At 44.7% G+C, this 12,803-nt stretch overlaps 2 protein-coding genes across 4 annotated transcripts in view; one reads left to right on the top strand and one right to left on the bottom strand.

Moving 5' to 3' along the window:
- COL4A1 (collagen type IV alpha 1 chain) overlaps window positions 1-1,590 on the bottom strand; it is a 111,085-nt gene extending 109,495 nt beyond the window's left edge. For both annotated transcript variants that reach the window (XM_010728563.4, XM_085215501.1), the window contains exon 1: window positions 1,450-1,590. In XM_010728563.4, coding sequence (XP_010726865.1) covers window positions 1,450-1,512 — 63 coding nt within the window. In that variant the 5' untranslated portion in view covers window positions 1,513-1,590. The remainder of the gene's footprint in view (window positions 1-1,449) is intronic.
- Window positions 1,591-1,656: 66 nt separating this feature from the next.
- Window positions 1,657-12,803, top strand: part of COL4A2 (collagen type IV alpha 2 chain) — a 142,897-nt gene continuing 131,750 nt past the window's right edge. Inside the window, exons 1-3 of one of the 2 annotated variants that reach the window (XM_085215485.1) lie at window positions 1,657-1,795; window positions 1,991-2,094; window positions 2,207-2,267. In XM_085215485.1, coding sequence (XP_085071611.1) covers window positions 2,051-2,094; window positions 2,207-2,267 — 105 coding nt within the window. In that variant the 5' untranslated portion in view covers window positions 1,657-1,795; window positions 1,991-2,050. Of the gene's footprint in view, window positions 1,796-1,841; window positions 1,887-1,990; window positions 2,095-2,206; window positions 2,268-12,803 lie in introns of those variants that run through there. The other variant, XM_085215491.1, reaches the window with a different exon arrangement.

Genomic DNA, 12,803 nt, shown 5'->3' on the forward strand with positions numbered 1-12,803 from the left:
ATCCGCAGCCAGCTTAACAACAGAAAGAGTTAAGTGTGTGTTAACTCCACAGTGTAACTAACAGCTCTAGGTTACCTTAAGGGTTCTTGAATTTAATACAATTTATCTGTCGTACATGAGACAATTCAGAAATATTTTCTTCTGAGCTGCTAGTGAAGACCTGAGGTGGTACAACTGACATTAAAGTTTCCATCTTTTTTTGATGTGCACATCTTCCTTATAGTTCTCTGTCTCTGACAGCTGTGGTTTACCCAATGACTTCACAAACTGCACAAGGTGGGAATGTGTGTCACTAATAGACACCTATACCTCAAGAAGTACCAAACTCAGAATTCAAACGTGAATGACTTACCTTTAAAGATTTTAATTAATTAAAATTAATTATATCCCAAAATGATGACAGTTTACACCAAGAGAGGGGTGAGTCAGCCAAAAGGTGCATCGCCAAGTGATTTACTGCCACGACAGTGAGCTTGATAATATCAGCAACAGGAGTTCAGTTCAACAGGGCTTCTTACTTCAGCTGATCCAAGGCACAGATACCATCCCCATGGTCACGCAGGGAAAGCAATTCAATATAGAATTTACTTGCAGCAGAAAAAGTTTAAAACTACCCTCTCTGGTACATCCTTCACTGCTTAAAGTTCCAGATTTTACATTTAAGGCAGGAAATGTGACAGAAATCCATCTGCCCTCGTCCAGGCAAATTTTCTGCCCCTCTAAATTTCACTACTACAGTGTCAATCTGCCCAATGCAAGAAACCAGAGACACGGAAAGATGACCTAGTTCACACCACGATGTCAACTGCCTTTGCTTAGGCGACTGAAGGTCCGAGGAACTGCACAAATACTTCGGGAGCACCAGGAAACGGTCCTTTAACTTAAGGACAGTGGGTAGCCAGTATCTCAGGGATAAAATTAGCTCCCTTAGCAAAATGTTCAGGCTCCCTGCACAGTTTCGATTTTACATGTCTGTGGCCGAATTTCTCTCTGTCGGGAAAAGTGCCAAAGCTGAACTTAATCATTAACATTAGAAACCTTTCTTTGGCCTCCAGTCGGCTGCCCATCACGGGGCTTAAAAGGCAGCGAGCACGACGCTTTGAACTCACGCAGCCAAACCCTTCTTGTGTTTCTTTTATTTTTTTTTTTTTCCTACAAAAGCTTAACTTGTAGCTTTGTTTTGCTTCGTTTTCCCTCGGAGATGCACCGGCAGCCGAAAGCCCCGCCTGGCACAGCTCCCCCTCCCCTCCCAACCGGGAGTGCTGCCCGAGGACCCGGACCCAGTGGGGCGGTCGGAGCCCCACGCACGGCTCCGCTGCGAGGCAGAGCCCATCTGGCAGCCCCGCTCTCCTCTTACATGGGCGCAGCGGAGGGACCGGAGCGCGCTGTTCTCTCCCCACACGTGTCCCCCGCCCCGTCCCGCGCCTGGGGCAGCTCCCGCGTACTCACCGCGGCAGACACGGCGCTGAGCTCGGCGCTCAGCAGCAGCCCGAAGCCCAGCCAACGCCACATGTTACCGCGCACCGCGCTGCTCCGTCGGTCCCTGGGCGGCGAGGCGCCGGCGGCTCAGCGCGGCGTGGGGGCTCCTCGGGGCCGGTCCCACATGCACGCCTCTTCCCTCCGTGCCGGCCGCGGCGCCTGCAATGTCTCGGGGCCGAGCGACTGGCCGCGCCGTAACCGATGGGCGGCGGCAGCCCCCTCCTCCCCGCGGGCGGGCGGGCGGGGACCCTGGGAGGGTGCAACGACGCTCCCTCTACGCCGGCCGCAATTCCTATTCCTCTTCCTCCCGCCGCGGGTGGGTGCGGGGGGGCGGGGGGAGGCGCGGCGCTCCCACGCCCCGCACCGCCGCGACCGCCCGGGAGGGCACGGAGAGCCGCGGGGCTGCGGTGCGGAGAGGCCGGGGACGCGGGCTCCGCCGTCCCGTGGCTGCGGAGGGGCCGCTCCCCGAGTCCGGCGCTACATGCGGGCTGTGCTCTGCTCTGCTTCGTAGGGACGGCCGCGCGGAGCCAGCGAGCCCTGAGCCGAGCCCCCCGGCTGGGAAGGAGGCGACATGGACCTCTCGCCGCTTCCCGGCGCGCGTGTTTTCGTTTGTCAGTAAGTAACTGCAACTTTTTTAAAGTCATATTCACCTTTTGCTGCGGGGTTTATCACGTGCTTGTGTTGTGCTCGCTTTGACCAGCATTGAGTTTGTCCACTTCTCTCGCAGGGACGCGGGGCTTCTGCTGGTGCTGCTGGAAGTCGTGTTGTTGGCCGGCAGAGTCGATGCCGTAAGTACCGCGCACTGGGGATGGCTTTTACTGAGAAGAAGGAAGGCGAGGGCGGTTTCCTTGGTACCTGCAAGCGGGGAGCCGCGTTTCCCTTTGCCAGATGGCTTATCTGTCATGCCATTTAAAGAAACAACCAACAAATCATCTCTGCAAGCCTTACAGATTGCTGCCTTCAGCGAGGTGATGTTTAGCAGAGAAGCGAGGGGCTTCGCTGTCAGGTAGCTTGAAGGATTCCACAGTTACTTTTGCTCTGGATGACTAATTTGTTAAAGCCGTAGCGAGCAATTAGAAGCAAACCCCGAGACGCCTTCATTTTCATGAGAAAAGCACCGAGGCAGGTGGGCGGGTCAGAAATGCAGTGCTACAGATACCAGAGTGCGGAGGGAAGTGAACCTGCAGGTGAAATGTGTTTAATCCTGTACAGACCTCATTTGAGGACTGAGAATTTGAAGACACGGCTTCATTGTACAAGTGAGAAGCATGTTTATAAATAAATTGTCATTTAAATTAAGAGACGTTTAGAATGGATACAAGGAAGAAGTTTTTTACATAAAGGATCGTGAGGCACTGGCACAGGTTGCTCAGAGAGGTGGTGGGTGCCCCATCCCTGGAGACACTCAAGGTCAGGCTGGACAAGACTCTCAGCAACCTGATTGAGCTGTAGGTGTCCCTGTTCGTTGCAGGGAGGTTGAACTAGATGGCCTTTGATGGTCCCTTCAAACTCAAACAATTCTATGATTCTATGATTATTAAGTCTAAAAATAAATTAAAAAAAAAATAATGCTGCAATAGGTGGTTATGAGTATCTGCTTGAGATGTTGATGTAAACAGAAGTTATTTTAGCTCTTCATCGTTGTCATGAGGGTTTGAAAGAAGTGGAGGAGTTTGCATATGCCTGTCCCAGTGCTTGGTGAGTTCACTGGGATGATTTTCCTTATTGTGAGTAGGCTTAGGATCAGGCCTGGCTGCTGCAGGCCAGGAGGTCGCAAAGGCTTGGCTTGTGGCCATGTCTGTCAGCCATTAGGCTGGGGTGATGCTCCCTGGCCACATGCTAGGAGAAATTGAACCTCAATTATGTTTTTTAAGAGCTATCCTACTTACATTTTAATCCCACTCTGGAGTTTTTACCCCTTTTTTATGTGGTTACGTGGCTGCAGTGAAATGGGTTGGAGTTGAAACTAAATCATCTGTAAGGTCCCCTCTAACCTAGCCCAATCTATGATTCTGTGGCATAATGCACTAAGAACTGGGAAATACTAGGAGTTTTGCAGCTAGTATTGTGGCACACCATACAGGTTTCACACTCAAGCTGCAGCTGGCCCTTAGGTCTGCACTGGGCTGTTGGTGTCAGGTGGGATACTGGGGTGCATTGTTCCCTCTGTGGCAAAGCGAAAGTTGGCAGGCAGCTCACACGGTCCCACAGGAAAGGCACTGAGTGAGGAACTCGAGTGTCACGTGCTGATTTCCCTTGCCATGATCTTTTGGTGGAATCATCCTGCTGAATTGTGTGTAGTGAATGACAATATTGCCAGACACTGTTGTATGTGGAGCAGTCTGATGACAATGCAAGCATTTTAGGCTGGGGAACGAAATCACTGGGATTAGCTGATAGAACAAGGTACCGTTTGTGGTACGCCTCTTCTTTGTGAAGGTGTGCTGCAGGGTGCGTGGCATGATACCTGAGTTTTAGCCATAGCACAGACTCATATATCTTCGTGTTCTGGCTTGTAGGCTGCAGTGTTAGCATAGAGGGATACAGAGGAGGTACATGAGCTACCTCCTCAAGTTAGTGGATGCAGTCTGGCCACTGCTGCTAAAATCTGTACAAAATATATTCTCCCTTTTATGGTAGCTGGGTGTCCTGCATGGAGATCCATTTTCCCTGACTTAACATCTTTAAGATGGCAGCTGTGTGGAAGATGAAGCTCTGCTGTGCATCTGTGAGTGATGAAGTATGGTCATCTTTCCATAAGAAATTAGAGCACTGTTGCTACCAAAATACTTACCCTTTTCTTGCTCATATGCCACTCTCTCTGTTTAGCCAGTGCAAATCTTTCAGTAGTCACACGGTGAGCTGAACTGGGAAGTTATTGGTTAAACTAACCAGCCTTCAAGAAAAGAAGAGTGGGAAGACCTAACTTTGGATCAGATCCCCAAACACATTCATGGAAGCTTGGGCTGGATCTGCAAAGAGAAGCTAGGGGAGAGAACAAGGGGTTCCTTGCTTCTTCAGCCTCACCCCTGCTGAATGTATTTGCAATGTGACAGAGCAGGCTTGTGTGGGAAACAGCAGCAGCACCTGAGAAATTGCGGGTGGGTGGCTGGCAGCTGTATGGAGGATTTATTTTGTGCATAAGGACTGTGATTGAGGAGAAGGCTTGAATTCCAAGTTTTCTGTATGTCAGGAAAACCCCCATTCTCTTCATACTGCCATCATGTTTGTCACATTGATCTGTTACAGTTTGTTACACAAATTAACATGTGAATGGTATGTAGACTTTCATTAGCCTGGGTTTAAAAAACAAAAATGCAATGAATTATTAAAGTCTGCAGGACCAGATTAAAAATCATTGTTCTGCCTGTAATGAGACAAGCAGAGCAGTTGAATTTGATAGCCACATATGTGAATGAGTTCCAGTTGCTGAGGATAAACATTGCTGAATGAGTGAAATTATACATGTGAAGACACTGCAGTGAGATTAAGGAGAAAGCCAACAAGGAAGGACAGATAAAAGGCGGAACCCAAAGCATTTGACTGGGCATCTTCCTGGCAGACTGTTGTGGCTGCTAGGGAATGGATGTTTCTGAACAGAGAAGAAAGAGGATGTTTAGAATAGCTAAGGACTGAGGCAGGAGAAACGGTGGATTTGGTGAGGGGAGGGAATGGCAGCCTCTGGCTCAAAAAGAGCTAAGGAAGAGGAATCCCTGGGTGGAAATACTGGGAGAAGTAGCCAAATGGAGTGGATAAGGCTCCAGTTATCTTTTGTACTCTTTGGCATACATTGGCTGGTGATGCTAAAGGCCTTGAGTAACTTTGGAACTTTTTTACATTATAGATTTAAATGTTCATCTGTCTCAAATAAATTGTAGTCGCTATACCAAATTTAGTCGTATTCACAGATTTCTTCTTCCTTTCTCTCCCTGCATGTGTACTATGTTCAAAATATAATTTTATTTTGTTCTTCTTATAGAATATACCTTCTGATAAAGCTGATTTTTTTTTTAACTGTCGTCTTTTCCAAAACAAACTTCTTTTTAAGTAGCTTTGTAACATCTAATTTTTCTAACATTTGTAACTTAGTGGAGGGCCACTAAGATGATCAGAGAGCTGGAGCATCTCTCCTATGAAGAAAGGTTAAGGGAACTGGGATTGTTTAGCTTGGAGAAGAGAAGGCTCTGGCGAGACCTCATTGTGGCCTTCCAGTACTTGAAGAGAGCGTACAAACAGGAGGGGGAACTGCTATTTACAAGGGTGGATTGTGATAGGACAAGGAGGAATGGTTTTAAACCGTGATGGGGAGATTTAGGTTAGATATTAGGAGGACTTTTTCCCACAAAGCGTGGTGATGCACTGGAACAGGTTGTCCCATGAGGTTGTGGATGCCCCATCTCTGAAGGCATTCAAGGCCAGGCTGGATGTGGCTCTGGGCAGCCTGGTCTGGTGGTTGGTGACCCTGCCCATGGTTGGGGGGTTGAGATTAGATGATCTTTGTGGTCCTTTTCAACCCAGGCCATCCTATGATTCTATGATTCTATTTGATTACCTTATTGGTGCTCCATTAGTACATTATTCAGACTGCTCCTAACAAAAATTACTTTTTCTAAAGCTGTGTGCTGGTGAGAGCAATAGAATCTCAGAAAAGGAGTGAATTTTAGACTAAAGAAAGTTATTAGAAAGTTAGAATAACATACGCAAAAATACCTATGAGTAACTGATCATAACTGTCATGTATTTAAAAAAAAAAAAAAGTATTGATGTATAGAGAGATTTATATAGAAAGAAAATTGAGTCAGTATGAATGAAATAAGATTCTATTGATTTCTGTAACATTGTAAAGGGATGTATTATGGGAAATGGCATCTAAAAGAGAAAAGCAGCAATCCCTAATAAGAATGGATGGAACCAATAGTACTATGTACGTTTTTCTATTGATTTTATAGTGAAATGAGATAACTAGCACAAGTTAATGCACTAAATCATACTTCAGCGCTCTACAGCTATCATGTACGCGGGTTTTCCCCAGTGTGTTCTGTTTCTTTTCATCTCAAAAATTTTGTCTGGTGGAAGCAGGAGGACTGTTTATGTTGACCCAGGATTTCCAGGCTGAAGGAAACAAGACTGGAGCACTCAGTCTGCCCTTCTGGGCATGCTCACTGTGAATGCATGCACTAAGATTCACTTCATAAAATATGGGATACAGTTAATGTATAAAAGTAACAAAAGTTATTTTAATGTTTAATTTTTATTATTACTATTAGAACATATGGTTTTGTTGCTATCTTTTTCATAAAACCAGTGTTTTTGTGATGCTGGCCCCACAATGTCAGGTTCAGTGGCAGTGGTTGCAGTTCTCAGAGAGCTCTCCAGGTGTTCATCAGAGATTTTTGCTGAAATTTTACTCTTCCTATACTACATCCTTGAGAGCAGCTGTTCACAAATGTATGTACTGCAAAAAGTGATTACGTGAATAAGGTGTGACTGTGAAGTGAGGGATATTTCTCTCTGCTAAGAGAGGGCTTATAGAAGTCTGCTAAAGAGAGATGATCAAATTTTTGATTGCAAGTCCATACATTCCATTAGAAAATTCACAGGTTATGCCATCTGAGAATGGACTGTCAAATAAACCAAAAAACTGATAATTTTTTTGCAATCTTGAAGCCTGTTCTCAAATTCCTTTATCGCAGCAGAAAGCACGGCTGTGTATTTTACACTCTTCACAGAATTCTTTTGACCCAACGTATCAAAATCCACAAACTTCTTTGCCATCACTTGGGCTGGCACTGCACTGCCTCCTGTGCCACAAGTTGGACGTGCCTGGAGAAGTTAATCTGACATATCAACTTCTGCACCTACGCACTACTTGAGAGATAACTCTTTCTAGGAGATCTCCCAAAGAGAAATGTGACAATCCTGTTTTAGAACAGCATCATTTCAGCACTACAGTGAGATGATTTCGGACAGTTCTGTTGCTTACAGACAAGCTTTGTTTATGTCTGCTTAACTGAGAGTGGTTTGGCTCATCTTTCTTTGAGTAACAGTGGTGTTTGATAAGAAAATTGGCCAGAATAATGATATGTGGAGAAAAAAAAAAGATATTTGGAGTGTCATCATAGTATATCTGATTGCTTTATACACCATTTCTTTGGACATTTAAAGAGTAACTGGGTAGTTTGAAGGGGCTCTTTCTACGTTCAGTCACAAATATGTGTAGAAGGGGCTGTTCTGCCAAAGAACTGGGAGGAATTCTGAGCAAAGGAGGTGGCATGAAGGCAGCTGCAGGGCCCCTCACTTCCACTGACACTATCATGCCTGAATCTGACATGTCACCATCCTGAATGTCAGTGTGTGTCATGCTGCAGACAGGCAGCAGGATGGCTGCCCAAATGAGATTTTTATGTTTTTTTCCGTTATCTGAGGCAGGATTTCACCTGTCAGCATCTGTATGACATCAGGCAGACTAACACTCTCTGCAAATATTATGTATATGGAAACAGAGTCTCGTTCTATAGCTATAAATTCCTTACTTCTCGTCCTTTCTTTCTCATATGCTGCCTGCTCCACTCATCCACTCATTGATAAGATAGTTTCCTTGCTATTTCTCAATTGCTTTCATGAAATTCTTTTTTGCTGTCTTGCCTACGAAGCCAATACTCGACCCAAATTCTTATGAATTAATCAATCTTCCTAGGTAGATTTAAGAACTACTTCTACTATGTCTGTGCAGATTAAATTAGACAGTTCTTTATATAGAGGCGTTAGAAAGCTAAGACTGCTTTAAGTTATTCATTCAGGAACTACAGACACCAAAAGCAGTATATAGTTTCTCCCTGGAGTTCGCAATGAGAAAGAAGTTCTTGTGCATGTCTCTGTTCTGTAATCCCTCAGTAGAGAACCACACATACATCCCTCGCTCATTTTATTTTATGAGTAGATAGAGGCATGCGCAGGGGATGTCTGCAATTATATTTTCAGTGTGATTCTGTTTTTTAGACTTACTATGAATTGAATGTGATATAGTCATGCTACACCGCATTTGATAGAAGAGGCAGTTTTATCAGCTTCCCATGTTTCTCAGAGGTTAAAGTGTTGACATTGAGGGACAAGAATCCTGTCATGGTACGTTATCATGTCATAAAAGCATCTTGTTTTATCACCTTTCTCTGGAGGCAACCAAAGTTGTTTCAAACATTTAACATTGCTTTTCCACAAACTTTTAAAAGTAGCACATCTGGCTTTTATTGTGTAGTAATTGCACCACGGGAAGTCTTTATGCATTATGACTCTAAACCTAACATTTATTTTTTTAAGATTTTGTGCAAAAAAAACAAATGATTTATAAGTCCAAACAGAATTGACTTTGCCAAAATGTAAACCAGCATTGTGGCTTTATTCTGTTATGTATATAAGCTGACAGATGTATTATAATCATTTTAATTCAGTGGTTTAGAGCACTTTTTTTTTTTTTTTTTGAGTGAATCTTTTTGTTTTTGCACTAGTTAATTTCTTGCATGAAATGGGTATTTTTAATCAGTTCTTTGCTTTTGTTTTTCCAAGTCAAGGAGTGGAACATTCTTCATATTGCATTATACTGATCCAAGATCTTGGAGGATTCAGAGGTGATCTCGTAGTTTACTGTTATGATGCCTTTGCTTGCCAAAGGCTACAGCTTTTCTTTCCCTTCTCCCTTAGAAAACTAATGTGTTATTCTCTTTACAATACCTTGCTTGCTCCTGAGGAGCAAAAAACAGTAAAATTCAAAGTCATTCTGGGTGTTTATCAACAGCTATTTTCTTACAAATTGCAGCAAGTAGTTGACATCAGCATTTGACTCAGTTCATGGTGAAAGAATGTGATTTTTATCATGCAAACATTTCTTGAGTGATTAAGGTCCGATAATCTTTATTTTCATGTGCCCTTTTTGTGCCTATTGGGTGGCAGAAAGTGATGGTGTGGATCACTACTGTGCAAGGGCATCTCATTGTTTCCACCCATAGAAACAAGAAGCAACATGCAGCAAGAGAAAAGCTCTTGCAGAGAAGCTAATGAGCAAATTGATGGTTGCATGAGTAATTACATATACTTTGGTTCTTCAATGTTTTATTTTTATTTTTTCAGCCCAGTTTCTACTTTTACACCATTATGCTTTTCACTGGACTGCTACATTTCTAGAACGTGCACATTTTTGTGCCATCTCTGCAGATATGTAGCCCAGGAAGGAGTAGAGGCTTTCTGTAGTCAGGGGCAGTACAAAATGATGCCCTTTAGGGTAAGGGGCAGAAAATGGCAGTCAGGGTGGGGAGGTGGGCAAGGCTGGGGGTGGTCCCTGCAATCAGATGCTGCTGGAATGGCTGTGCAAGGCCATGAGGATGTGCTGAGGCCAAGACATTAGCTCATAGGTGGGGGCTGGAGGGCCTGTGGCAGAGGCCTGGCTGATGGCAGTAGGGGCTTTGCCCACGGCAAAGGGTTTGACCCAGTCTCCAAAGGAGCCAAGGGGTTGCTCTGCTTCTCCTTACCTCCTCCTTACAGTTCTCAGCTCACAGCTTGCTCTCACCACAGGCTGCATAGCAGCACAAAGTGTTTCCTTCACCATTATAATCCATATTATAATGTCCAAGGCAAGGATCTCCATTAAAGTTTTCACTGTTGGACATTTGTTTTAACACATAAGTAAACATTAAACAATCAAACAAGAAGAAAATGCTTTCATATGAGCAAGGACATAAGAGTTGTCCTTGCAGATCAGGAAATAATACTGTCTCTTAACTGCTTTCTTTCCAAGTAAACTGTCATGCCATCCTGTGAAATTAGCTTTGCTCTGTAACCCAAGAGGTTCTGCAAATAGCTACTGGAGAAAGAGAGATTTGTGCTGTTACTACATCTGCCATAGAGAGTCTATCTTTAAAATTCTTCAAGGTACTTTATATTCCAGAATATGGACTTTTTTTCCTCACTTTTATGAATGGCAACATTTTTATTTCCTCTCAACTGCCTTTCATGCTATGTTGTGCTTTCTGTTACTGGCAGGTGCTTGGTTTCTTTTAAATCATTTTACATGTGCAAGTTCTGAAGAATTTTTAGATCACATCTGTTACCAGTGAGGTACACTTGCTTGGATATTTCAGGAGTTGTATTTATGCCTAAGTGATCCCAACCTTTATTTTGAAGTGGCTTTCTGAAGTCAGCATGTGAAGATCATTCAGATAAATAGGGCTTGGCTTGGTTTTGGCAGGTCTTGGATGGAGATCGTGCCCAAACCTCCCTTTGCTATTGATTGTTGAAGCCATGTTATGATCTTTTTATTCCACCTATACTTTTCCTTTTTATCTCATAAGGCTTTTAAAGCTTCTTTGCTGTTTAAAATTACCTTCTGATGATATAATCAGTCTGTATAAAAAAAAATGTATTTCAAGCAGAGTGAGGTATTTTGGATACGGCATGAACCATTCCATGTGTCATGCTTTGCCAAACGGTTTTTTGCTTTCATTGTTGTTTTTTCTTTCTGTTTAGGTCTTTAGAAAACAAACAGCTGTCACTGTCTCTGGTTGCAGCTCTGTTCTAAAGTAGAGCACCTGAGTGCTCTGTGTGATGTGGCTCACAAAGCCCATGTATTGGCTGCAGCAGGCAAAGCCACATGGTGCTCTTCTGCCCATCTTCATCCTCGGGAGGCTGTAGCCTCTGGCTCAGTAGGACGCAAGCCTTCTCACTGCATGGCCAACTTATGGAAACATGGGGGTGGAAACAAACCTGGGGGAATTAAAAAATAAAAAGTTTGGGGAGAATAAAGCATTTGTACAAATCATAACGTGCTCATAATGTGCTCAAGTCCTGCCTGTGCTTGCAGAGCCGCAGCCTTGCAGCTGTGTGGAGCAAAATCATTTCTTAAGGTGGATATGGGAAGCTGGGAGAGCTCAGCAGGGTTCTCTGTCCCGCTGGTGTGCGCCTTGCCTCACTCTCCCCACAGTGTTGGTTTTCTGCAAGGCTCAGTCTTGCTCTGCCTGCACAACCTCCTTTTGCATACCACAAGCAGATGAAGGAAGGAGTGTTACATTTGGGCAGCAGGCCCTCCGACCCTGGACAGCTGATGTTCAGCCACCTGGTCACGGTCTCACAGCACTCCAAACGCATGCGTGTAGAAGCCTCTGGGAGCCCCTGTGGAAGGAGAGCAGAGCTGCCCACCGGGGCTGCCAGGGCGTCCCAGGCTCAGCCATGACACAGGGAGTGAGCAGAAAGGAATGCTGCTCCCTCACAGGGCTGGGAATAGCCGCTGGGGCTGTGGAGCATGGGAAGCCGGAATATCTCCCTGAGCTGGGAGCCAGAGAAACAGCTCGCTGGAAACGGCCCAGGCAGCTCTGCATGACACTTGGAAAACCTTCAGTTGCGCTTGCTGGAAGAAGGAAGCAAGCAGGGAAATTTAAGCATTTCCCTTGCAGTGTGGGACTGCAGCTGAATTTTCCCCAGGTGCTTTTGCAGGTGCACGGTCAGAGAAGACATAAGGTTGCCCAAATCTTCTGTCTGCTGTGTCCATCCATGAGGTAGCCAGCACATCTGTTATCCCTTAACTCTGTAAAGCTCACAAGCTGCTTCCTCTCTGGCTGCGTCCTTTACGGCAAACCACAGAGTCCCAGGTGTATTCTCTGCCCTTGTGGCCAGTTGGCACAGTCTGTCCATGTCCATGGTAGTCATTAGCCCTTGTAATTAGCCTCTTTAGTTTTCAAACTAGGCAGCCCCTTACAGCCTGCCCATGGTCTCTCAACAGTGATGAGAGATGTCTTGACAGAGTGCTGAAGCAAAGCAAGCAAAAGCTTGCTAGCCCAAGAGAAAAGCATGCAAGGGACTTTTGCTAGCAGCTAAACAATGCAGATGGTCGAGCAGTAGGGCACAGGAGTATGTCATATATTAATGTAAACACAGAATGTGTTTGCCTCAGATTATGACACTTCAGTTCAAAATAATTGGCTGGAAATCAGGGCTCCACTCGCATCTTGCATAACTCAGTGAACTGGGTAATTTTACCTGAATAGGAACAAAATGGAAGAACTAATCTGCTTTATGGTGAGATGCAGAAACTGCAGGCAGCAGTTAATAGTCAGAATATTTGTGGCTTGCTTCGCAACTGTATTGCTATGTGGCATGATTGAATAGGAAATTAACACCGCGGAGAAACAAACCCTGTCCTGAAAGTTCTGTTTGAAAATTATGTGACGTTTCATGGCATTGTGATACTCCGTTGGTCTCTATCTGGGTCATGTAAGTAAAATAATGGACAAAAATAAGCATGTCAATGTAGTGGAATAGTAACAGGTCACAAACAAAAT

The sequence above is a fragment of the Meleagris gallopavo genome, chromosome 1 (assembly GCF_905368555.1).
Source record: "Meleagris gallopavo chromosome 1, MGAL_WU_HG_1.1, whole genome shotgun sequence".
Classification (NCBI taxonomy): Eukaryota; Metazoa; Chordata; class Aves; order Galliformes; family Phasianidae; genus Meleagris; species Meleagris gallopavo.